The following is a 26,287-nucleotide window of genomic DNA, read 5'->3' on the forward strand; positions in this document are numbered from 1 at the left end:
ACCACCAGCAGCTTTGTTTAATTTGCAAATTTTCTTTTTTGTCTAAGCCTTTTTCTCAGTATGACAGGATTTTTAATTTTTTCTTACAAAAGCCAGTGAAGTCCATTTTAATCAGAAATCAGAATGCATTTTTCTTCCTTAACTTGACATATTTCTGAGTGAAACAGAATTGTGGACATTGTTTTATTCTTCAGGATTCAATTGGATTGTGAAATGTGGGCCCTCCAAAACAAATATGCAGAGTCTAATGCAGTCTAATGCAGAATTTGTTTGGTTTGCAGAAAAGCCAAAGACAATTTTTTTTTAAATGTCAAAAAAAGAACTATAACATTTTGATATGAATTTCAGTAGTTTCTTAAACATGATTCATCATTTGTTAAAAGCTTGATATTAATATATATATTTTTTTTAAACCAAGACCTTGACCAGGCGAAAACGCCGGTTAGCAGGCTAGCCTTTTAGCATCTGCATCTTTTTTATCAAGAGATGAACTGTGTGTGTGTTGGTGCACATCGCCCTCATCATCAGCTGACCTGCAGAAAACTTTAAAAAGCAGCTCAAAAACATAAACATCATATATTTTTGAACTCCCTCACTTGTGTTAACATAAACATGGGTGGCCAGTTTAAACAAACTGAAATAACTCAGAAGTGTTGGGGATGGAGGTGGCGATGGGTGTTTTTGCTCAATGACAGGTCAGGGTGGTGAGAGGGGGTGGAAAAACATACTGAGATATTATTGGTTAGTACAACTGTTCCCTGCTGCTGAACACGGTAATGGAACCAAATGTCACAAAGCATCTAGAGGTGGGCAAAAGCCACTACACTTCAATCAAAGTCTATGAGAAAAAAACAAAATTTTGTCTTCTGAATGATAGGAAACAGTAGATTGTGCTTAAAAGACCCCAAAGACAAAGTCCATTTTGATTTCAGGTTGACTTTAAAGTACAGTTTATTTGACAGTGACTGTTTGTTAGGAGTCCCATTTTCTATATATTTTAATATTCTTTAATTCCAGTTTTCACATATTTTCTGTTTCACTTTCCAATTTCTTAAGAAAATGAATTATCTTATATTGTATGTCCCCAGAAATATCTCCTGAAAAATGAATAACGTGTAGCAATACTGAAAAACCATTGCTAAATCTTTAGGATAGATTACGATAGATAGATAGAAGTTCTTTTGACAGTTCATAAAACTCTGAATGGCACAGCACCTGCATACCTCACAGAATGTCTCTCTGTTGATGTTCTAACATGTGACTTTAGATCTGCAGATAGTGGTCTTCTGCAAAAAATGGGAGGAGGCCTCTTTCTGTTATTATACTTTTAAACTGGAACTCATTTCCACCTTTAAATAGACGGTCAAGCTCAGTGCACACTTTTAAGAAACATTTCAAAAAATATCTCTTTAATTTAGCTTGTAATTTAATTTCTCCCTCTAATTTGTATTTATCTCTTTTAAATGTATCTATGTTATTACTTCATTTGATTAATACTCAATTATCATACACTTCTTTCAATTATTTTTTTCCTTGTATTGCTGGTACTGAACAGTAAATAGAATAGTACTCAAATTTAAATTCTTCTGAGACTCTTCTATTACTTATAGTATATACTATTATTATGAATTACTGTTTAATGGCTATTTTGACTGGATATATAAGTGATGACTTACGTTTGCGCAGTACTGTATGTACCAAATGTAAGTGCTTGACAGAGGCTAATAATCTTGAAGCTTTCTTCATGTTGCATAAACCACATCCTGGACCCATTATAGTTTCATAAACGTTTTATCTGCTTTTCTGAGAGCGCTCTATAAAGCTGTCTGTGCATGGGACAATAAATGAATCACCCAGGATACCCAATAAAGTGAACACATTTTCATTGTGATCTTGCATCTCGTTACAGCAGGACACTCCAGCAGGTCTCAAGAGCTTACCTGCCTCCTTAGCAGCAGACTTCCCATTGCGGTGCTCCTTAACGCCTGCTCTCCTCTGAGGACGCTCATAGTCAGCCTGAGTCTCAGCCATCTCATTAGGAGGAGTTACAGACATGGGAACCTGGGGGAGAAAAGAAGAGAAAAACCTCAAGAGACAGCAAGGGAGCACAGAGGAAAAAAAAGAAAGAAAGAAAGAAAGAAAGAAAGAAAGAAAGAAAGAAAGAAAGAGAAAGAAAGAAAGAAAGAAAGAAAGAAAGAAAGATATTTGTCTTTTTTCCTCTTCCTGTGTCTATCACTCTACCATCAATACTCTGCTCTCTTGCACGTAACTGTCAGTCAGACCTGTACATAACCCAAAGATTCCTTCTTATGACAATGTCTTTGGGAGCAATCTTTCACACTTATTAAAGCAGGTAGCCACTTGCACTCCTATTGATTACCATCACTTTCCTGTGAGTGACCTAGTCTTAGCAGACCTTCTGTCCAAGGAGTTTAATGTCAGAGTGAAGAGTGAAATATGCAGAAATTTTGAAAAATCTGTGGAATTCCAAAAGAATATGCAACAGCAAAGAGTCTGCACTACCTTGTGGAAGTTCTCTTTACATGTTAAAGTAACGCGTCACTGCTTTACAGAGAGCACCCATATCTGGATTTCAGTGTCACTTGTGCAATGGTAGGAACCATGTGCTCATGTGTCTATGATTTCCTGCTCTGATCTCAGATACGAAGTAGCAAATACCAAACCTCCTCCTCACTGTACGCAAACACAAGAAAAGCCCACCCCCTCGCCACAAGTGTTGCCCAAAATAACCTACACAAAAAAAAAAAGGACAGCAAAAACATTAGAGGACTACTTTAAGGCTTCTCTCACTGAAAACAGGAACCAGGCAGACTAAGGAAGGCAGGACTTTGGGGAAAGGAGATCTTACAGTAGACACTGAAACTATTCAGAGGGGAAGTGCCTATCTATGAACAGGTAACTGGATGCTGAAATGGAAAGCATCACTCTCACTCTGCACAGCCTTTATGATGACAGGCCAGTTTCAGGCTCACTGGTCTGGGACCTTTTGGGTACCGCAGTCTTTTCTCAAAGACACAAAGCCTTCTGCCGCACACCTGCACTCAAAATGCATAATCTCTAGAACGCAAACAAATTCAGAACAAGGCTCTGTCTCTCTTTTCAGATCTACGGCTATGAGAGTGGCAGGAAATTTGATTTCAAAACTTCCTCACACTGCCTGGCTTAAATTAGCTTCAGCCCCTGGGGCTCACTGTAGCAACTCTAGCACAGATTTTAGAGTGCCCAATCAGTTAAAGCAGCCCTGTAATGTGGCCTCAGTATGAAGCAGTGCACACTGCACACTTGTGCCCTACATAGGCCTATGCAGCAGTGAAGTCTAGTCTATTACGTTCAATTTAAAAAAGGCAATGAGACATGAGCCATTGAATCTTGCTGAGAAGGGCACAGAGCAACACAATACAGCAAAATTCAGAAAAAAATCACTACGAATTTTCCCATAGTAGACCTACAATCAATGGCAAGCACTTTAACCAGACTTTGGTACTGTTTTTATTTGTCAGAAAACTGGCACTAAGGGATTATTTTGCAAATACAGACAGAATCTAATCCTGTACAGACTACCAAGAGGCTTGGACTCCTCTAAAAGGCGTTTGTCCACTTACTCAGAGTCCAGCAGAAGTTGTTTACAGTGAAGAGGACCTGAATAGTGCCCGCACCGTGATGATCAGATGAGGGTGCTCGCAGGGAACTTCCATAAAATTTCTGCATAATTCAATATTTGAGATCTAAACCATTTCATTCAGTGTGATCTGATGTGAAGTTGTGCACTGCACAGAAACTTGTCAACTCTAAAGGGGGTTACAGGAACCAGTGATAGAAATGTCTACAATGAAATGGTAATTAAATTATTAAATTATATTATAGCGGTAAAATAGTGGTAAATCTGAAGGAACACGTTTACTTTGTGGACTATTATTTCGCTGTACAACACCCTGTACCTCTCTGCCATGAACTGATTTTTAGAAAATACATTTTAAGCTAAAGATCATTTTAGAACTATCGAACTGAACGTTAATCAGACCATAAATCAGCACTACTACAGCAGTCTGGCACCTCGTACTGCACATATCCTTTTCTGCTTTCTTTCGAATGTCCCTACTAGGTTAGCACTGGCACAGATGAATGAACAAGAATTTAATAAGTACCCTTCACAGCTTACATGGAAAACCCACAACAGAGCAGGAAAACAGAGCGTAAGAACAGAAAATGCACATGGACCACACAGTAATAACGTTCGTCACACAGATAAGTCAGCCTCACTGTCTTATTTCCACCTGACACAGGCAGAATAAACAGTAGAGTTAGCTGGATCGCTGACTAACGCTCTATTGATTTGTTTCATGCATTATTGCAGCAGTTTGCAACTCCAGACAGCGATCTTTCTTACCTTCCTCTTTGCCTGCCTGTCAAACAGCAACCGCAGGTCGCTGCAGCACTGTGCAGTACGTGCGTTCAACCTGAGGCGCGTATTTCCGCTCATGCGGTACCAGTGGACCAATCTGGATTACGACCAAACCTTGCAGCAAGTGGATAGTATCACACGGTTTACCTGAGCCCACTTAGTCCATCCAAATGCAATCTAAGAGCACGGTGAGTTTAGCGTCCTCAAATGTTTTCTAGTATTTTCTGTGTTCAAAATGTTTCCTACATCATACTGTCAGTAAATGTTTTATGTAAATGTAGGATTTGTCTTCTGGTTTAGCTTATATGATTTGTGGATATCAGATCAGTATATATGACGGTTTGATACTGTTGAATCTGAAGGCCAATGTTTGAGTGTATCATGGTGATTATATACCACGCTCTGCTCTCAGAATATAGACATTTTATCATTCTAGTCCCTTTCCATGTAATGCGTATGTTCGCGGATCTTTATATAACTCGCAATGATTAGTAGATTGCAGGCTCTCCATGTGTATGACTTGAAGATCGTAGATTGTGTGCAACGGCGGTTTACTCGAACGGCCAGTTTTTTCGTGAGGTCATCAGCGGGGGACCAGGACTCATTGTGCAAGAGGAAGCGACGGAAGTAACGTTTGAAGTTTGGTGAGAAAGCTTTCAATAGAAAGTTTAAATAAAATGAAGCGTTTGCAAAGCACGACTAACGAAACCCGATCTGATATTCGGTCTTACGTGGGCACGCGCCGGCTAACAGCTATTCGGCATGGAATTAGCCAGTTAGCTAGGTTAGCTAGTTTACGGGTGTTTCGGGCTGTCTTTTCTCAACAAAACGTAGGTTTCTGAAGGTTTATTCACTGTAATAAAGGTTATGTTGCTGTTGTGTAGTAAAAACCAAGGTATTTCTGTCGTTAATGCTTAAATATTGATATTAGACTGTTCATAGAAATTCAGGAATTTGAGTCCGAAAGTGCTGAAGAGAGTAGCGTTATTTGTTATTCGACGTTGCCATATCTCATCGGATATTTTTCAAATTATTTCCATTATTATTCTGATATATTTAGATTGGGAAATGATCAGTCATTACCAGAATTTAGGTAGTTGAACTGATTTAGCTCCCTCTTCTCTCTGAGCAGCTCTCTGAGACCATGGCTGAATGTCGGTAATGGAAAGGGACACTTTTATTTAAGTGACGACTAAAAACGTTTTTATTAAATAAGCTAAATAATAAAACTATTTTTGCAAGCCACTAGAATTGCTGTTTAAGCAGTTCTAGCATCAAAATCTTCACATTTAGGCTGACGGATTCTGAATCTGCTTTTCAACATTTAGATACATGGAAAAAAAACTGTTTTGAAAATAAGTGTTAATAGTTGGTGCCAGCATTGAACACATAACTAAAGTTAGCTCATTTAGTACAAGTGCACTTAGAAAACATTTAATAGCTACTGGTTTGCTTAAGTGTCTTTTGCCATGATGGTCTCAAAGTTGTATGAAGAATGTTATGATTATTTTGCCTTATACAGTTGGTAAAAAAAGGTGGCAAAAACCAAATTACTTAATTCTCTGTAAGACCTGGTTTAATTTCTGTCCATAAAATTGTCTGCTGATTTTAATTGCATTCTCTGTAAAGTGTCTGCATACCTATACCTAGATTTGTTTCTAATGTAACCAGGTTTCAGGATGGACTCCTTGTACAGTCCGTTAGCTTTGGGCGTGCTGGCCGGGGTCGGTTGTGGACTCTGCTTTGGATGGTACCTACGAGGTCGATTCAGTTGGCCCGCCCGTGGACCGGTGGCAGCTTGTGGAAACACCAGCAGTGCCACTGAAAGCAGTGTTATGGGAGAGAGTGGCGAATTCAAAATGATCCTTGTAGTCCGGACTGACCTCAAAATGGGCAAAGGCAAAGTGGCAGCTCAGTGCTCTCATGCCGCAGTGTCTGCTTACAAGCAGGTCCAGCGCCGAAATCCCGATCTTCTAAAGCAGTGGGAATACTGTGGTCAGCCCAAAGTAGTGGTCAAGGCTCCAGATGAAGAATGCCTTTTAGAACTGTTGACCCATGCAAAAGAAGTTGGGCTGCCAGTCAGCCTTATTCAAGATGCTGGAAGAACCCAAATTGCTCCAGGTTCAAGGACTGTTCTTGGGGTTGGACCAGGGCCTGCAGATCTTGTGGACAAAGTAACGGGACACTTGAAACTATACTAGACGCTGAGGTCACTGGAGACAGCATCTCCTAGATTGTCCAAAGTTTCTAGAATTGTGCAAATTCTCCATCTGTGTTTTTTCGAAAAGGAGGTAATTTGGGATGAAATGATGTATTAAAAAAAAAAAACATAACACAGCTTTGTGCAGTTTGACCATTTATTTTAAGAAGCAAGTAATTCACCTCTTCCATATGAGTACATTTTGTTTGCATTGTAAATATGTATATACAGAGATGGGTCTTCTAGCTTCAGGTTAAATCAGGCAACCATGAATCGTTAAAACGTTGTTTAAAATCATCTCCAACATAAACAATTTCAAAATGTTTGACTTTCCTCACATACCCAGTGGAGACCTGAATGAATCCTGGAATTTCTGTAACTGCAGCTTTGCTGAGACCAAATTACTCACTGCTTTGTGCTAATATGGCTGCTCTAATGGCCATCAGCTCTACAATACTGCACAGATTTCAATGCCCACTTCCAAAACCAGCTAAATGGATACTAAAATTAAATCCATGTGATGCATCATATTTACCCTCTATTACAGATTCTACGCTTAGAACTTTTCTCAACTATGAGTCAGTGAACAGTACTGTCCACTGGGTATGATATCAAGGGAAAAATAAAACATTGGTAATGACGAAGCCAATGACTTGCTGTCATAGCAGCAGTATGAGTCAAAAAGGATGAGTGACTGGAGCAGTACATGCCACATAGCACGGTTTGCACCAGAGAAGCCTTTGTTTATATGGAAGGTGTTATTATTCAAGGTTATTCTGCAAATTTCTATAGTATGTGCATGATTTATATAGGGCATGAAGCAAATTTTACAGATTAATTTTAAGGGCGTACACATTTTACCAAATTAATTGCCAACTTTTCTCCAAGTGTGGAGGTGTGAAACTGGCAGGACTGCATGATTCATAGATTTTTTGTTTATTATCTCTGTACACTTGAGGTGACCTAAACACCATGATAGCCAGCTCATCCACACACACGCACAGCAACAGCAACATGAGGAGAGGGATAACAGTAACACACGCGACACAGACAGGTCTGTATAATAGTATTCTTTTTAATTATCCCTTACTAAATGGAATGGTCCCACATGAAGAGCACTGGTTCCTGCACAAGGAAAGGTCATCTGTAACATTGTAAATAACAGGAAAAAATGTTCGTTTTCTATGCAGTTTTACCAGTGAAACCTCCACGGGCTGGGAAAAGGATAAATCTCACCTTATAAGTCATACTGTCTGTATGCATTTAAAAGAATCTTTCATATTTGGTGAACACTACAAACTCCCGTGTACATGTTATTATTGTATTTGTTAAGTAGTGTTTGTTCATGGAAGTGGCAGTCACTGTGTTCAAATATTTTGGAACAGTGTTTACTGTTCTTTGAATATACGACAGTTAAATGCATTTTACAGACTGAACAACCTGCTCACACATACACACCCACACCAAAATGAGATTCTACATTATTTTTATATTCTCACTACAGAGTGCAAATTGGACGCTTCACAACAGACCCTTTTTTTATTCAATAGACGTGTTGCTCTTCCCGTAAAGTCCTCATGTTGGACATAAACCATTCCCCTAAAAAATATAATGGGAAAAAAAAGAATCTAACTGATGCATGGAATGTGGAAAAAAATATTTCTGGTGATCATATCTTTTCATTTTCTTTGACATTGTAGAAATAAAATGAGTCCTTCATGACAGTGTAAAGGGGAATAAAAAAAACAACACAGGAAAACAAGAAGAAAAAACTTTTTTTAAAAAAAAGGTAGAAGAAAAACTTTGCTCAGATCTCCTGCAGGGAGTAGAAGACAGGCGAGGAGGGCTGGTAAAGAACTTGGCAGGGGAAATAGATGGAGGAGCTGGGCCGAACCATGCGGCAGCATTTCAAGGGAGGTGTGGGGCTGGTCCTTACATGCCGTAGCCAAAGCTGGGCTGGGTCTGAGGAGCCTGACCATAACCGGCTGGTGCTGTGTAACCGTAGCCATAAGCCTGCTGTGGGGGTACGGCCACACTTGGGCCTGCAGTCAGCATCAGCTGGGGCGTGCCTTTGGAAGAAACAGTAAAACAGCCAAAAAGCACAACTGTAAAATCTGGAGTTTTAAACGCTAAATGAAAATACAACCCTCTTGCCAGAACACTTCTACAGTTTACAGCAAAAAATGTTCAGTCTCTTACTGAAAAAGCTAATTGTGAAGGACATTTTCTCATAGGTATCACAATATCTCATCACCAATCTAGTATTTGCAGTTGTTTTCTGCTTAATAAAAGCAGGTAGAGGATGAGGAGCCAAATCATGCAGGAGCTTATATAGAACACACACATCTTGCACCTGCAAACATGGGTTAGTTATCCCACGTTAAAAGTTGTTTTTATTTTTTTTTTACAATAGCAGTGATGGTAACTTTAACAGCCCGATGATAAACTGACTGTATAGACATTAGTGTTGTGCTTGTACCTAGGTAGTCAGGCAGATTTGCTGTTAAATCGCACTGTGCCTTTTGCTTTATTCTTGCTGAAATGAAGAACCGAAAGCTTTTTTCAAAAATGTTTAGACTCAGAGGGGCAAACCTTTATATGCTTTAAAACCCAAAATCATGACAAACAAGCCCAAATTATGTCTACCCGCCAAAGCACTTTTTCCTCGCCCAATCCAAAAACGCCCAATTTTCTGGGAAATCGCATAATCTGGAAACACTGCCCTGTTCAGGCAGGAAAAGCAACCGATCAAATGAAATCAAATGCAAGCTATGTTTATAGACGGAGTTAATCTATTTTCAGAAGAGAAGATAACATTTCAGTAACTGCTCTTACCATAAACAATGGGCTGTGTCTCTGTTGCCTGCTCCTCCTGTTTCCTTAAAGACTCAGAGGTCTCCAGCTTGTCCACCTTTGAACAATCAAAAAAATAAAAAAACCCATTTCAATATTTTGTCCATATATTTCTTAAAATGCTAGCTAAAAGGCGAAAACTAATTTTAGTGATATTCATTTAATGATATTCACCAAGTAATGAAGCATTAACCATAACTGATGGGGCCATGCCTAGCAACTTCAGTTTTCCTTCGGTTTTAAAGTATAAACCTCAATGGAAGATATATGCTGTCAAATAATTACAAAAGCGGAGATGATGAATGATAATCAGCAGAGCTGCAGATCATGGTCCCACCATTCTATTTCTGGACTTTAGCATAACATTCCCATAGTTTAGACAGAATCAGTATGTAGGGAACCAAACCCTTCAAGCAATCAATGCAAACAAGCAAGCAGGAAAAACACAACAAAAAGAGAAACAGATGGGAGATGTAGATAAAGTTCTAAATTAATTACAGAATCTGAGCTGTTACTGTGTAATTAGTGCAGTAAATTAACCGTGAAAATTTGTTGTTTTGTTGTTGTAGCACATTAAATTTGAAGTGATTATGAAGATAAAGCTGTCAGCTTAAATTTTCATAACATGTTCTCTCTGCCAATTTATGGGCCAAACGTAATTGGACAATTGGCTGCTTAGCTTCTTCCTCAGCTATGCGTCACTGCATCAGTTAGCTTATGCACAAAAGCGCTAACAGAAGGAACGGAGGCAATTCTAGAAGTACAATGGCATTTGCATCTTGAGTATGCAGCTGCTGTCTCAACATGAGGACTAAAGAAGTGGTAAAGTCAATAAAGCAGGCCATCTTAAGACAAACATAAAATAAAACTAAAACATTAGGTGTGTCAAAATCAACTGTTTGCTTCATTGTCAGGAAGCAAGAGCGCACTGGTCAGCTTAGATGTGCTCTTGTAACAAGAATACATGTCTGGGGACAAACGTCTAGTGCCAGATGGGTGCTCTAAAACGGCTTATTTTTGGGTGACTTTGCAGCCACACTAACTCATGTTACATACGTGAGCTAACGACAGGCTTGTCGTCCATCAGAAAATGTTTAAGAGCATACCATCATCCCCACTTTGAGCTCAGCCTTCAGAAAGCATTGGTTTAGGAATTTCTCAGTCTGTTCCCTACATTTGTGTTCCCACACATATTTAGCCCAAAATGTCTCACAGATCTCCCCAGACGTTTTTGTTACAAGATCATGAGATGATCTTCGAAAGCTGCTGAATACATCTAAAACATACAAATCATAGAGCTGTCAAAGACTACTCTACAGAGAGGAATACACCACCCTGATCACAGAGGGTGTGTACTTCTTATAAGGTGCATCCAGTCCAGATGCTATAACAAGTTAAAACTGACATTCTTCATTTTAACCACCTAGTCATGGTTTCATTTCAAAAGGAATTTGCTGCAGGAGTACTGCATTTAACTGTACTTGTGCTCTGCACTACGAACATCAAAGCATGATAAAATACACATTTTATCCTTTACATGATCTCAATCAACTAAAAGACCAAGTTCATTATCCTGCAATCCACACAGAAGAGACTTATACATACCTAAAGGATCTGAAACAGTAAAACTGCTAAAAGCAGCATGATGTTTTTGCTTAAACTTGACAATTCCATTTTAAAATAAACACATATGATCACAGGTTCAGTTCACTACATACATTGGAATGAGTCACGTTACATGAGCCTTTCGAAAAAGCTTTTAAAGAATTTATGTTCATCTGGTCTGTTAATATATGTGCATGAAAAAGCGGCACCGGTTCCAAAGCACAGAAAAGCGGGCATGAGTCATTCAATCAGCCAGAGGATCCTTGGATAACTAATGCAAACAAAGAATAGTAATTAGCAATCCTTTCAGGTCAGTTAGGTTACTGCAGATATCTTGTGTGGACAGCATGTGTGCTCACACACAACATGATACCAAGGTGCAAAAAATTCCATTACTACAAGCAAAACATTAATAAATTCAAGTTGCTAGTTTATTGTTAGGTACATTGAATTTGTAGCTGTACTCACTGGCCATTTTATCAGGTACACCTACCTTACAGGTGAGTTACTGACTGTAAACCCAGGTGTTCTTATAGTGATCCTTTTTCAAAGAAGAAAGGCATAGAAGGTGGCTGTTAAATTGTCCACAGCAACAGCTGGAGTATAGTCAGTATTTGTACCTACAAAGTGTCTATAAAATGGCCAATGAGTGTGGATACAAGGTAAGTGTTGCTGATAAACTGGCAACTCGGCATTCAAACATCCGAGAGGCAATATGCATCTTAGCAAAGACACACAAGTCGGAATCTGGTTTCATACAGATACATGTACTACACAGATTTCCTGGAATTTTTGTGGAATATTAAGTGATTAACTGAAGCATCTTAAACTGGAATGACTAATCAATTCCACAACACTTTAAATGTCATAACATTAAAACATTAAAGAGGCACATTCCCCCTCCATAGTCCTCTCACACAAACCTAGCTAGTGTGCATTCATTAGCATACAGTTTTAGTGCCAGAGCTCATGCAATCCACAACTGGTTGCAAGTTTTGCAGACAAAATGGTGCTTCCCTAAAATATATATTCAAGCCATTGAATATAACTGGTAAAATTCTACTGCTCCAACATTGTCTATGTCTTGTTTATGTATTACATGGCTTCCCCTGTGAACACCCTAGAGCAGCTCTTTCAGACTCCAGCCTTGGACCATAAGAGCGCTGCACAGTTTAGCATTCTAACTCCACCTTAAATTTCTTTCACAAAATTGACCACTATTTTACCATCAATTTCATTACTTATAAAAAACCCAGAAGACACCTGTAGGATTGTAAATGTCCATATTTGCATTGCAGACATCACAACCCCTGGTTCCTATCATCAATGCTGTAAAGAAATCTGAGCAGATGTTTTTTCCCTCTACAATGCTTTTGTTTGTCCCATCACACTTTAAATGACTTTGTTAACATCTCAACGACTGAATTATGGAGGTATTTTGCAAGATCAGTGGAATTTCCCTTTGAACCCACCTGATTCAGCTCATTAGATAATTTTGCATGTTTTGTCTAAGTTGAATTCAGATTGTTTGAAGAGGAAAAACCTATAACCATTGCAGGACTGTGGCTCACAAGGACCTGAATTTGATACCCCTGCTCTGGCATTTAGCATTACAATGGTGAAAACTTGAATAACAGGTTCAAAGAACCAGAATGCATAGAATGGATAAAAGGCCAAGTGTGGTACTATTATTTGGTGTTTGGTGGCTGGCACAGAATTAGAACTTAACAGCCAGGCACATTTCTGTGGGCTCCACAAACATAACGTGGCCAAAATATGTATGACTAAAGCCAGCAATTTATTTCTTTACATAGTTAGTCTGGTTTTCCAAATAACTTTGTTTAGGAATACCTGTTCTGTCCATTCTGATGCACTGTAATAGTTGGGACAGTATATGTATCAAGACCATTAATCAGCAGCAGAATGCCATGAAGGGACATGGCATATCATTAGTAACTGCAGCGCTCACTAAATACTCAGCTATGGTTTACATAAGCTTAATAAGACACTGTACATGTGTGGTTTAGAAGAAGCAGTGTAACGTTTTATTAGCAACAAAAAAATAAAAAAAATATCATGCAGTCCCAAAGTTTCACTTCACCAGGCTGAACAAAAAACAACATAGCAAAAGAAAGATGATGAATGAGGAAAGAAAATCATTCTTTCACCTTATCTTTAATTGCATCAACCTGAAAGGAAAGTCAAGAGGTGAAACTTAGAAAATAAAATTATATTATATATATATATATATATATATATATATATACACATAAAATTGGGGAAATAAATTTATAAAAACATTTTTCATAAACTAGATACACTAGAACTGAAAGTTTGTACTTTGCATTTGGTTGCAATAGTTGACTGCATCATAAGACACTGAAAACCTATTTTTAACGTGAACAATTTGCACACAGGCATGTAACTCATTAAGTAGGATAACTAACATGGCTCTAGAAGACACTGTTCAACTGTCAGGATAAACAGGCTGGGATAAACCTAGATCCATGAAAATCTGCTGCATTAGGTTACATCTTTTATCTTCGAAGTTGATTCTCGCCAACTTTTAATATCTCTCTGATGCATGATAATAAGCAATATGAATATAACAATTATACAAATATAATGACAATTGTAACATACTATGAAACACGACCAAGCTACTGTTACTAACTGTTAATACTTACACCTGTATTTCTTAAACAACTATTACATCATGAAGATGTGCAATGCTCCAGTATTTAAAATGAATTTTAAATTTGTGAGATTAGTTAGGACATGTACTTTTGTGGGTGTGAATCTCAACAGTGGCTTAACAGTGATTTAATCCCAATTACCATTCAGTGAATGACGACTGAATACAGGTGCAGTTCTTCATGTTGTGGTTTGATTCGTTTTTACTTTTTAATGAAAAGAAAATTTAAATGTATGAAATTGATACCTGAGATTCTGGGAGACTATCGTCAACCTATTTTGTGAGGAGGGAAAGGGTGAACAAAAAATGAAATGAACTGATGCAAGGTTACTTCAACAGGGCAGATCACCTGTAAGAAGTACTATATTGTCAAACACCACGTTTTGAGTTGGGTTCTAGATATGTGAGGTAGTGATTAGGTTATTAGGTTTTAGTGTTAGTATAGCTTTCTCTGCAGTGATTTAGCAACTTTCTCCAACTCTGACACAACAGCCTGGTAGCACAAGGGCTAAAACTTGCTTCTGCTGCTACTGCCCTAATTACAGAAAACCTCCATTTTTTTTTTTTTAAACAGCTGCCTTTTACATTTTCTGAAAATTTCAAGGAAAATCAAGCAACAGAAATGCTCCAAAGTTACATAAAAATAAATCTGTTCCGTTAATTTCCATTAAAAGTTACATTTTTTGCCCTCTACTGTAAAGTAACCGTTTTGTTGATGTATATATATATATATACCAACGTCTTAATAAGTAATTTGATGTAATGCAATCTGGTGTTCTGTCCATAGGGAGTTGATGCAGTAGAACATGCACTGTCTATGATTAATGAAATAATAATTAAAAAAATAAATCCCTATATCCCTGTAGAAAATATATAACATTTTATACATAGATTCATATATATATATATATATATATATATATTATACACACACACACACACACACACACACACACACACACACACACACACACATATATATATATTAGGGGTGCAGGAAAAAAAATTCTTAGATTCTGAAAAGATTCTGAAAAGATTCACAAATGTCAAAAATCGATTTTCGAAACATTTAATTTATAACGTAAATGTTGGCGGAACGCAAAAGGCGGAACTTGGAAGTGCGGAAGTGCAGCACCCTGACAGTCTATGGTGGCACATAAACACACATGGATGAGTGAGAAATCCGACCAGCTCCCTCTGCATTAAAAGCCAGGTTAGATCAGGAGTCACAACCCAAATGTTAAGAAGAGCCATTTTGTCCTTTCAACAAAAATCAGACCACCTTGGCAGCCACAACATTTATGTCCAGTATGTCTCAGTATGTCCTAGTATAAGTTAGGTTAAAAATTATGAACGAAAACGTGGACTGACTCTGTTCTGCTTTAAGCTTTAGCTATAGCCGCTTTCCTCCCCTTTCTGCCAGAAAACTTTTCTTTAGAAGTAGATCAGTTTCTCGTAAAATGTCTTTCAATGTTCAACTGTTCTCCAAGGCTGAAGTCGCTTCTCATTCTCCAGCTTCTTGTTCGAATTTTCGAAGGTGGAACGGGACAATTCGAAAGAGAAGCTGAGTTCATCTTTACAACTTCTGTGTTTGACAGTCTCTCGTTGCAGATTTAACTTACCAGGAATCAACTGCGCTGCTTATAAATGCAAATAACGCATCATTGCTAGGTGACCTGCAGTCTGCTGAAACAGGGCTTTCGCGCTATGCTGCACACGTCCCATTTCGAAGATATTTTACTGACAAAGCGGATCCCCCTCTCGTCTCTACAACGAACGAGACCAAAACTGAAGTTATAAAATCACTGAATTAAACGGGTAGGACGGCTGTAACAAGTGCTGCATGGACATCTATTGCCACTGGATCTTATGTCACCCTAACAGCGAATTTATCACAGATGAGTGGCAGCAGCGTCTCGTGCTCCAAACAAGAGCAGTGAATGAGAGCCTTCCAGTTCACTTGCCACATCACTTGCATTTGATTTATTAATAAAAGATATTGGAAGTAAATTCATTATAGATCTTTACAAATACTTTGCTTTAAAAGTACCAAGTCCTCTCACAGTGAGAAAATAGAAATCCTGTATAGAAAAAAAAATGCATCAAGATGCATCGATAATCATTTTATAATCGCATCGCAGCCCTCTGAATTGTAATCGAATCGTAAGGTGCCTAGAAATTCCCACCCCTAATATATATATATACACACATACATACATACATATACACACACACACACACACACACACACACACACACACCATTTATAGTCAGTCAATAGCCTAGAATATAAATTAATACTCTGTCAAACCTCTGCCACAGGAAAACCCAGTGGTCACCATATTTTTCTGATACTCCCAACGTTCTAGATTTCTTAATTATGCGGCCAACTTTCCAAATGTCTCTGGCACGCACACTACACATCAGACATTTAATCTTTATCCAGATGTGTAGCATGTCTGATGGGAAAGTAGCAGTTTGGAATGTACAGAGGTTAGTCTTCACTTGTTGTACATATTTATGAGCCTGTCATAACCGTATCAGAGAAACCACAGGACAGATTTTTACATACTCTGTGTAAGAAGAGAAACGTTCAATGTCAAGGAAAAAAGGTCAACACTCAAGTTCATACATAATGCTGTAGCATGTCATTATCTACACTGGAACCACAAACCACAGAAGTATACCTTTATCAGTTGAACACTACACAAACCCTTTGTGTTTGATCTACATGGACATGAGCTTTAAGACATGCGATTATCTACACATCACTGCATGCTTACCTTGCTGAGGTACTCCCTCATAACCTGGATGAAGTACGGCATGGAGAAGTCCATGATGTTGTGCCTCCAAGCGGTCTCCAGTACCACATCGGGTCGGAGCAGGTCATAGCAGGTGAATAGGCAAGCAGCAAAACACTCTTTCTTGTCCTCCAGCAAGAACCACTGCAGCAGCTCCTCCGCCAGCTCTGTGTCCTTTGACTCTGAAGCATACTGCATGGCATCCTGTACACAAAATGCGCAAGTAGAAAAAAATACATATTTAAAAAAGCCACACACATTAGATATAAGATCATCCACACACATAGAGGAAAGTGCTAACTCAAAGGAAATAAGTGAAAAAAAATAGGGGTTTTCATAACTGGAGTTCAAAAACTCTTAAAAGGCATAAAGAACATGAGCCCCCTAAGAATTGTGCAAGACCTGGCAGACCACCAAAATTGTCAGATAAACAGTCCTTAAAGCTTTCATTTAGAGACAGAAGCAAATTAAGTTCCACTCTTGCTTCAGATCTGATAAAGTCCAACTTTGCAGAGCTGTCACCTGGAAGGAACAGTTTAACACAGCTGACCAGAACCTTATGTCTGGGTTCTTTAGCTCCAGTCCTGGAGGGCTGGTGCACAGCACATTTCGGTGATTTCCCAACTCAAACACCACTGGTTCAATTAATCTGTTAATTGATAGGAGCAGAGAAACCACCCACCTGTTTCAGGACAGGAACCCTGCTTTATGCCAACTAGGACTACTCTAACCATAAATGACACCAAAAGTCCAATAGTAAACCTAACCTCATTTGTGACACAGAAGACACAAAAATATGTTGTTTTTTTTTTTTCAGGTCATGGCCATAACTGAATTTCGAGATATAATTTCGAAATCTGGTCTTAAGAAATGTAAAAACGTGCACCTCCACACACTAGTTCATATTTCAAAGAAAAAAATATTCAATATTTTAACTATTTTTTCATTTGTACACATGCTAGAACATCAAAACCCCCCAAATGTACATAATCAATCACACATTTCATCAGCTTCATTAGCTGTCTTACTTTCTCTGCATAAATCTACATAGTAGGATAGACTGCAGTACGATTCAAAGGAATCATTTGATGAGTCTTGAGGGGTTCTAAAGATATCAACCCCATGACTGCCATGGTAACAGAGGCTATAATTGTATTTAGGATATGGGGCCATGATGAACTGCCACAAAACCCAAAACTAATATATTCATCAAGCTCCAGAAAGCAGTGGAGAGAGGAAAAACTCACTTATATTAAAATGCATAAAAATAAAGAGCAGGCCAGAACGGCACTGCCACTGTGAATAAATGTAAAATCCTAAATTATTTCAACTTAACCAATTTGTGAAAAGATCATGAATTTGAGAGATCCTCCCTATACCTTGTAGAGTTTGTCCTTCTTGCAGAGCTCCACACTCTGTTTCCAGCGATTGTTGCCTTTAAAGAGGTAGGCAGCAATTCTCCTGAACTCAATAAGCTCATGCTTCTCCAGCCGCTGAGCCAGTGCAATGTTGTCAAAGTTATCATACGCGTCTATAGACGTCCGAAGTGCCTATATTTGGGTTGGGGGAAAGAAAAGGGAGCAAAAAAGGAAAAAGAAACAGCATTTGTGAATGCTGACTCAATAATATTATAATATATTATAATATAATTTTATTTTTTTTGCCGATGTTACTCCATGTAGTAGCGATGTCAAAGACTGTATCTTTCAAAGCATTTTATAAAGCTAGGAAAACATTTCCCAAATAATTATTTCCAATTACACATTACTAAGCAGGGGCCAGGGATAACAAGGGACTTCAGGCTGGAACGAAATACAAAGACAGCAAACTCAATTCTGGCTCCTTACCTGGTAGTCTTCCTCTGTAATGAAAAGGTTGTTAAGTGCTTCGTTGACAGACTTGTTGTTGTGGTTCTGTACAGATCGCAGGTAGGGTTTGACAAGTGGGAGCTGCTTAACCTGCAGAGAGAGCAGAATAAAAACAATGGCACTTTTATTGTCTTATAACTTCTAATACCCTTTAAAGTACTCCATATCATACTCAAGAGTAATGCCAATCGTGTAGAACTATTATTCCAAAGTTAGATGAAGAGTAGCCTTGATTCAGACCTGGAATGTCATACATGCCAGGTTCTCTTACCTTGGTGAAGAAGTTGACAGCGCGTGAGTGGTCCAGTCTTGGCGAAAGCACTATGAGAAGGTCATTCAGTAACAAAGGCTTGAACTCCAAGTAAAACTGGATTGCTTTGTAATACAGTTCCACATTGGCCACCTACACACAGACGCACAGAACAAAGCACCAAGAGAAAGATCTATGAAGACAGACTAAACAGGGATCAAGAAACTGTTCCATTTATGCAGCACCAAAAAAAATGTGGTATTCTTGCTGTTAAAATGGCACTAAACACTTCCACTGCAATGATAAAAGCCAAGATAAACAGACTGTACTAAGTGTAGACAGAGACACAAAATAGCACACATTCCTATGAATTTCAGTGGATCTGTGGAGCTGTACCTTGGTGATTATGTCCTTGAACTGGCTCTCTTTCCAGGCATCTGTGGGGTGGTTCATCATGGTGATGATGGCATTGTCATACTCCTCGTACTTGTCGTACAGGAAGACTAGCTCTGCCCACAGATGGGCCTGCTCTGCTGCCCGCAGCACCTGGAAGATAAGCAGACAATTCAAATGATACCTAAATCATTCCTGCACTTGGTCATATTTGTTAAGTCCAAAGTGAATGAAGAATCAGCCTGGCACACCAAAGTGGACTCCAGTGTGGACACTGGAGTCTAATACGTTGAGGACTTGATCTTAGTAAAATTCTTCACTGAATAAAATTTGTTTTCCTGAGATGAATGGACTCCATTGAAAAATGGAGGATGAAAAAAGTATCTATTCACCCTACCAGCATGTTCAACTTCGCTACATGCAGCTCAAGTGTAAAAATATAGAAGCACGTCCCCCGACGACTGATATTTGAATAGTACAGCTCATTACTTTGACCAACTCAGAAAGCACTTACTTCTGAAAATTAAGTGCCTTCATAATTATGTACCTTTGGGATGTTGACCCTGGACCAGAAGAGCTCCAGGTGCTCCCTCATCTTCTGAGGCTTGAATTTGGAGTAGAGTATGGCCAGTTCTGTGAACATGCCCATGTGAGCACGCTCCAGTCCCAGTGCCGCCTCCAGCATAGTGATCAGCTCCTCAAAGTAACCACGGTCCTACACAGAACAGAAAAAAAAGCTTTTACTTCACAGAGCAGCTACAGTCATTACACACAAAATGCATATATTAACGTATATATCAATGATTCCTTTGTAAATCTCGCTCAGGTCCTGCATTCAAAATATCAGGATTAAAGGAATTAATTATGGAAACTACAGCACAGAAGTTCTCTTCTCATAGAAACTGTATCTGAAATTTTGATCTGAAATTTTAATTCTGGAAACTTAATCAACACCTGCATTTCCTAATACTGAATATTTGACATTTATTCATTTTATTGATTTTTCCTCAGACAAAAAAAAAAAAACTGCACTAATTGTGTCTCTTTGAAACAGCTTTAGTCTTTCTATATTTCAGCAGGTACTGCTTGCCTGGTAGTAGTTAATCAGCTCTTCCAGTTCATCAGCATGGACTACAATGTGAAGGCCGCACATCTGAGCCAGTCTGAACTCTTTGCCATCCACACAGGCAAAGCACACCTAGACCAAGATATCAAGACAAATTAAAGTACACTGAAAACAGCTACATAAAACTCATACAGCTTTAGAATGCATGCAAGTTGTCCTGTCTGATTATGTAAATCATAAGACAAAACCGTAACATCTCATTGGCTCACCTCCTTCCATGTGCGTGTGCTGTTGGCCTTGCGAGCTCCATCCACAGCAGCCTGGTATTCTCCAAGGTGAACCAGAGTGGAGGCCAGGCGGCCAAAGTTGGACACATTGTTATAGAGTAACTTGGCAGCCTCGTACATCTTCTCATCATAGCAGCGATCACCCACCTTTGAGGAAAAAAAAATAATTGACCTCAGCATTTCAATAATTTATGTATAAAAGCTATTCCTTTGCAATAACAATCTGCTGCGATATCTAAAAAATCTATAAAAACAAACATCTAAAGTAGTATCATAGTAACATGGCCTGAGTAATTCAGCTGCCACTGTAAACTTAGCATTAAAACTAAAAAGTTCATCTACATTAAAATTACACATAGACTTTTAATTCTACAACTTTAATACAATAAATAGTTATTTTTTGCATGTCAAAATGTTTGCTCCCGTCATGGCAGCCCAATATTAACTGTAGTTATCATCCATATCCTGGTTTGGCTAATCAATGCTTTATGTGAAATCAAGTTCACTGGTGATGGATTTTAACAAATCTATGCAATGGCTGGGAGCGTCCAGGATAAATCTGGCAATCAAACTTTTTTCTTCAGACTAGCTCACAAGATATCAATTACTTTTTCAAAAACAAGAAATTCTTTTTAATTGTATTGTATTTATGTTTATTTACATCTGTTCTAATGATATAGGCTGTGTCTACCAGTAAGAACACACTTACTGCCAAGATGAATGTTTTTAATAAACTGCTTAGGTGCCTAAGCCTTTTACAGTACAGTATATTCAAATTTTTTTATCTATGTAATCTTACTGTCTCTTTACAACAGCTTAATGTTTTACTTAGAGTTGTATTACCTGCTGGATGTGGGCGTTGTTGGGGCCATTAATGAACTCTTCCAGCTCAGCCAGCCTGTTGGTTTTAGCCAGAGCAAAGATCAACTCTGTCTCCACATATGACTCTCTGGCCTTTTTACGAGCCATCTGCAGGAATTTCACCAAGTCCTCCCAATTACCTGCCAGAGAACAAATTTAGTACATTCTTCACTCAAAGCAAGGCACTATAAACATTTTTAGGGCACAATTACTTAACCAGGATTTAATCTTGTGCTTTAAATGCCCTTACCACTTTGGTCAGCTGCCTGCACTACCTCCATGTAAGCAGAGGGGTCTGCAGCCTTGATGTAGGAGTCGATGGCCTCTTTCACTAGGCCTTTCTGGAGCTGAGCCTTAGCCAGCTGGCTCCATACAGCTGGTTCGTTGCAGCGCTCTGCAAACTCGTATGCCCGGTCCAGGTTACCAATGTGCTCAATCAGAACCTGCAGGGAGAATGGCGGTTTTCATGCAGCAATGCTTAGAGTAATCATTATGCTTTTACTTTCAGGGATGCTGATTCCTAAAAGGCTGTGTTCATCTGGACTGCTGGAACATATTAATAAAGGTTAATCACTGGGAAATTGCAACACATCATTAGTCATGCTAACCTTGAGGGTAGGTATGTAGACATTTCAGCAAGCCTGTCAATTCTGACACAGTTGATCTGAGGACATACTGAAATTGGAATAGCTTTATGCAGCATACATACCTGCACTGCTGAGGTGTTGACATCAAATTTCCTGAAAATAGCGAAGGCCTCCTCGAAGAGTTCGCTGCTGATGGCAATGTTAGCAATGTCAGGAGCGTCGTAGTTGTCCAAACGGTTAATGTACTCCATGACACGCGTGCGGTCTGCTTTGATGGCTGTCAAAATCAGCAAGTTCTGTAGGTTCCTGAGAACAGGAAAAGTCACTGATTACAAATTGAAAAGGGAGAAACCCAGAAACACAATATGGATGAAACTGGGATTTGGCCTTCGATGAGTGTACCTGTGTTCACTGAATACAGAATTATCCAAGACAATCTTCTCCAGAAGTTCGATGAGTTCATTCGGCAGGTCAGCTGTCATGAAGGCCTTGACTGTGACTGACACCTCCTCTGGATCTTGAGTCTCCGACAGCGCCGTCTGCACCACCTGTCACGGAGAAAAGGAAGATCTACGATTAAAATCATATTGAAGGCAGTGCTTTCAAATGATATGTATAAATTTATACCCACTTCTCAGGCATAATATGGACAGAATTCCTCATACATGGAAAGCAAACAAAGACAGAGGAAAAGGCTAATTTAATCTATTATATGATCTGACAAAAAAGTGTTAAATACAGCAAGAATATGAAGAATCTGTGGTGTGGCCAGGGGACGGGCCGACGCACAGTGACTGGGAGACCAAGCGAAAAGCCCAGAGACACACACACACACACACAAACACAAACAAAACCGTTAAATAAACGGCTCAAAGGTGGAGTCCACAGTCAGCACCCAGGTGTCAGGCCCAAACAGCCATTCTAGCTAAGGATGTGACATGCTCCTCGTCCTTCAGCAGGAGAAGCACTACATCCACAAGGGTTGGAAGGTCCCGGAAGGGCCATAAATATAAAGAATCCTTCATCCTCTCTAGCTCAGTCCTTGCTCTCTGAAGTATCGGCGGCCATGTGGCCAGCATCCTCTCCTTCTCCAGCTCTCCTCTCTCTCCACCCCTCAGAGAAAGAACATCTTTAAAGGTGTTTGTGCTCCCTCTCTGATCAGAGGAGGAGCATGTGCCATGAGGAGGGAAAACGTGACAGCTCCACATGTCCACCGCAACAAATCACTTTAAAGGCAGATTTAAACATATGCTCACGGCTTATCATTATGGAAAATCAGGTATGTTCTCACCTGGTCGATGAGAGGCCTTCTGAAGGGGTTGGTTTCAAGGAGCACACTGGCCCAAAGCTCAGGATCCCGACGGCGTACCAGATAACGAGACAGACTCTTAAACAAGGAGTTCTCATTACACACCTACAAAGAAACAAACACAAAAAAGTCAATCGGCAGCTTGTTCATACATCAGTGACTAGGCTAATGAAGAAAAATAAAGCAAATATTTTGAACAATGTCTCTAATGGGTAATACAATCTCAACACTGATTTGCCATTGAGGCAACTAAGCCTTTGACAATGCGTATACAAAGGACAACCGTCAACTCTGCATAGAAGCTCTGGATCAAAATCACTTTGTTAAAGCCTCTCTCATTCCATCAAGTAATGTACAAGAAAAATCACAAATAAGCATCAGAAACAACAGATCAGCAGCAGAAACACACTGATGTAGACACTTACATGGATGAGCTCTTGGTCACACTGGCCTCTTTCATAGGCCACGCAGGCCAGGTGGGGGTCCCTCTTCTCGCAGTATTTGCCAACCACACGGCTATCGTAGTAGGGGTTCTCCCGCAGGAAGCGCTCTGGGTTATTGTTGCTGTCAATGTAGATCTTGGCCAGGGCATTGTGGGTTGCGGGCTCCTCGCAGCCTTCATGGATGCGAGCCTCCAGCCAGGGCAACAGCAGCTTCAGTCTGGAGAAAAACACAACAGAGACACACATAAGAGTTCATTACTGTACTAGCAGCTCATATGTTAGCCAGACAGCAAGCTTTTTTATGTTTGCTCAAGTTATGACTGGCTTTTCATAACTGAGTATTTATCTAATGTGGCGATTCTACAAAAGATATCACATACACAAACTAAAACTTCCAAATTATTGTTTTACAGAACAGTAAAATTGTATGCTTGGCCCAAATGACTATTTAATTGCCATAATAAATGGTATCAAACTCACTTTTTTTTCCCCCACTCATGAGTCACTCATGTGTAACTAATTTCATTGTTAGTTAAAAAAATGCCCTCGTGCTCAAAACAACGCATCAGGTATTTAAAATGTTTAAAACTGATTTATAAAAACCATAAAGCTGATTTATACCAACGCAAATTTTGATGTGTGAAAAAAGCCCAACAAAACAAGTGAACAGAAAAGAAAGCTCAGAAGAGGTTTTTGTCCATACCTGTTCCTCTTCTCTACCTCAGCCACCAGCTCATCTGTGGAGAACTGCCCCCTCACCACCAGGATCAGGTTTTTAATCACATCCTCAGAGCAGTCCACATCCAACAGACCACCAATCACCACTGGCAGACGACTGGGGTTCACCTACAGCGAATACAGTGTTACACAAACATGAGGTGTCAAGTGTGCAATTAAATGATAACTAGATCAACCTTGTCCTAGTCTTGCAGGGCCAGACATGGTCTTCTAGTGAGAATACACTTCTGGGGACAACCTGTTAAACATTTGGAGCTGGACTGTAGTGAAATCTGCTGCAAACAGGGGTACGCCCCCTCTAAAAGCACCCCCAAATTCCTCTAGTACATTTATCTCACATACAAATCCTAAACTTTGTCTTTTCCTGATTTCCTGAGCCCTCAATTCTTTCAACATCACATCTAGCCTGGCTGTACGGTCGTAAACATGAATACCAGACACCACAAACAGCTGCTGTTAACCTGTCGTTAACTTTTTTTTACCAGTCCAGTGATTTTCTAAAGTACAACCTGGTTTAATGGAACTGTTTAATCTTACAAGTGGTAATGTTTATTTTTAGTGCTTTAGTATTTTAATGTGCTCTCCACACTCACACGTAATTGAAGTTTTTTGAGAGACTTTTTAGCCACGCTAACTAACGTTAGATCTATGGGCTAACAGCAGGCTTGTTGTTGAAATTTACACAGAGTTTGTTCCTACCCATCTATAGCCCAAAATTTTCCCATGATTGTTCCCAGACATTCTCGTTCCTAATCATGTCTGGCCCTGCAAGACTACTGTTTTCCTTCAGATGAACATGAACCTGAATGAAAAAGCTGAAAATAAAAGCTCACTTACCTTCTGCACATAGATCTCAATGTACTTCTGGAGGTTGTTGCGATACAGGTACAGCACCAGGTCATGGACGAAGTCAAAGCGATCACACACAATGATGAGAGGCAGCTGGTCGGTGAGTTTTGCCTCCTGTTCATTAAATGAGTGATGAATGAGAGGGTTACATCATATACTAAGAGCACTTTCACAATGACTGTAGCCTAATCTGCTGTGTACTTCCACTACTTTTAATGATCTGAGGTGATGTTACAAATCAAGCCAAACATCATGTAACAATTTAAGCCAAATCAATCAAATCAAGGTCTTCAAGAAGGGACCAGAAATTTTGTCTTTATATTTTAGCTGTTTTTTTTTTTTGTTTTTGCTTTTTTATTATGGGCAATATAGAGAGCAAGTGCAATATAATTTGTCAAATTCCATTAACACAAAAATATTAGGCTCAAATGAATTTGATAGTTTATATATTAAGTCCTAATATGTTAAATTCTGATGGATATTTTCATTTTATATGCATCATAAAATCACTTTAATTAGTAAGTTCCTAAATCTTAGAATAGAAGAATAGTAGCATATCATATACTTATGTATGCAAGGTCCTTGATGATATGGGCTCAATGTATCATCCAGCACAACAACAAATCAATTAAAAAGACCACATAAAAATGTATTTCTATTCAGTCAGTGGCTGATATCCTGGTAACAACAGAGAACAACAGATTTGGCTGCAATCTCACAAGCAAATCAAAAGAAAGAATAAACACGCAAAAATCAAATTAGAAATCACTGACAATGAGATTGTGGCATCATTTTCTAACTGCGTAAAACCCTCCAGAGCATTTCATAAAGACATAATATTAGGAAAAACTAACAACAACCAAATGCATTTCAACTACCACAATTGGCACGTGCTACATTTTGAGAGGTTAGAAAAGATGGCTGAGTTGTCCACTGTAGGTAAAATGAGTCTCTACAGAGTGGACAGAGTTGAACAGAAATAAAATAGGGCAAATGAGCTAAATAAAAACTGCCAAGGAGTCTCTCATGCTTTGAGTGGGTAGTGTAAGAGCTCCCTCT

General features: G+C 39.1%; 3 protein-coding genes across 9 annotated transcripts in view; 1 reads left to right on the forward strand and 2 right to left on the reverse strand.

The window, feature by feature from the left end:
• The window catches only part of LOC118800858 (vacuole membrane protein 1-like), a 77,950-nt gene extending 73,497 nt beyond the window's left edge, over positions 1 to 4,453 (reverse strand). Inside the window, exons 1-2 of the mRNA XM_036561019.1 lie at positions 4,409 to 4,453; positions 1,941 to 2,061 (exon numbers count right to left, since the gene is read on the reverse strand). Coding sequence (XP_036416912.1) covers positions 1,941 to 2,055 — 115 coding nt within the window. The 5' untranslated portion in view covers positions 2,056 to 2,061; positions 4,409 to 4,453. The remainder of the gene's footprint in view (positions 1 to 1,940; positions 2,062 to 4,408) is intronic.
• Positions 4,422 to 6,760, forward strand: ptrh2 (peptidyl-tRNA hydrolase 2). 2 transcript variants are annotated; one of them, XM_036561024.1, is made up of 3 exons: positions 4,428 to 4,611; positions 4,919 to 5,067; positions 6,095 to 6,760. In XM_036561024.1, exon 3 carries the CDS (start codon positions 6,103 to 6,105, stop codon positions 6,622 to 6,624), a length of 522 nt encoding a protein of 173 aa, XP_036416917.1. In that variant the 5' UTR covers positions 4,428 to 4,611; positions 4,919 to 5,067; positions 6,095 to 6,102; the 3' UTR covers positions 6,625 to 6,760. The 2 variants fall into 2 exon arrangements, with proteins under 2 accessions (XP_036416918.1, XP_036416917.1); XM_036561025.1 differs by lacking the exon at positions 4,919 to 5,067 and having other exon boundaries at positions 4,422 to 4,611.
• A 6-nt stretch (positions 6,761 to 6,766) lies between these two features.
• The window catches only part of cltca (clathrin, heavy chain a (Hc)), a 60,204-nt gene continuing 40,683 nt past the window's right edge, over positions 6,767 to 26,287 (reverse strand). For 2 of the 6 annotated variants that reach the window (XM_036561009.1, XM_036561008.1), the window contains 20 exons: positions 25,217 to 25,342; positions 24,345 to 24,487; positions 23,624 to 23,858; positions 23,181 to 23,303; positions 22,292 to 22,437; positions 22,012 to 22,195; positions 21,553 to 21,745; positions 21,285 to 21,442; positions 20,424 to 20,588; positions 20,179 to 20,286; positions 19,636 to 19,803; positions 19,092 to 19,241; positions 18,717 to 18,848; positions 18,425 to 18,535; positions 17,957 to 18,127; positions 16,560 to 16,781; positions 14,023 to 14,049; positions 13,250 to 13,270; positions 9,459 to 9,534; positions 6,767 to 8,692 (listed from right to left, as the gene is read on the reverse strand). In XM_036561009.1, the coding sequence (XP_036416902.1) occupies positions 8,556 to 8,692; positions 9,459 to 9,534; positions 13,250 to 13,270; positions 14,023 to 14,049; positions 16,560 to 16,781; positions 17,957 to 18,127; positions 18,425 to 18,535; positions 18,717 to 18,848; positions 19,092 to 19,241; positions 19,636 to 19,803; positions 20,179 to 20,286; positions 20,424 to 20,588; positions 21,285 to 21,442; positions 21,553 to 21,745; positions 22,012 to 22,195; positions 22,292 to 22,437; positions 23,181 to 23,303; positions 23,624 to 23,858; positions 24,345 to 24,487; positions 25,217 to 25,342 (2,796 nt within the window). In that variant the 3' untranslated portion in view covers positions 6,767 to 8,555. The remainder of the gene's footprint in view (positions 8,693 to 9,458; positions 9,535 to 13,249; positions 13,271 to 14,022; positions 14,050 to 16,559; positions 16,782 to 17,956; positions 18,128 to 18,424; positions 18,536 to 18,716; positions 18,849 to 19,091; positions 19,242 to 19,635; positions 19,804 to 20,178; positions 20,287 to 20,423; positions 20,589 to 21,284; positions 21,443 to 21,552; positions 21,746 to 22,011; positions 22,196 to 22,291; positions 22,438 to 23,180; positions 23,304 to 23,623; positions 23,859 to 24,344; positions 24,488 to 25,216; positions 25,343 to 26,287) is intronic. The other 4 variants (XM_036561014.1, XM_036561013.1, XM_036561012.1 and 1 more) reach the window with 3 other exon arrangements.

This window comes from Colossoma macropomum, unplaced genomic scaffold (genome assembly GCF_904425465.1).
Source record: "Colossoma macropomum unplaced genomic scaffold, Colossoma_macropomum, whole genome shotgun sequence".
Taxonomy (NCBI): Eukaryota; Metazoa; Chordata; class Actinopteri; order Characiformes; family Serrasalmidae; genus Colossoma; species Colossoma macropomum.

Excerpts from the sequence above, each read along its gene's own strand:
- ptrh2 (XM_036561025.1), top strand. The coding sequence starts at position 6,103 with ATGGACTCCTTGTACAGTCCGTTAGCTTTGGGCGTGCTGGCCGGGGTC.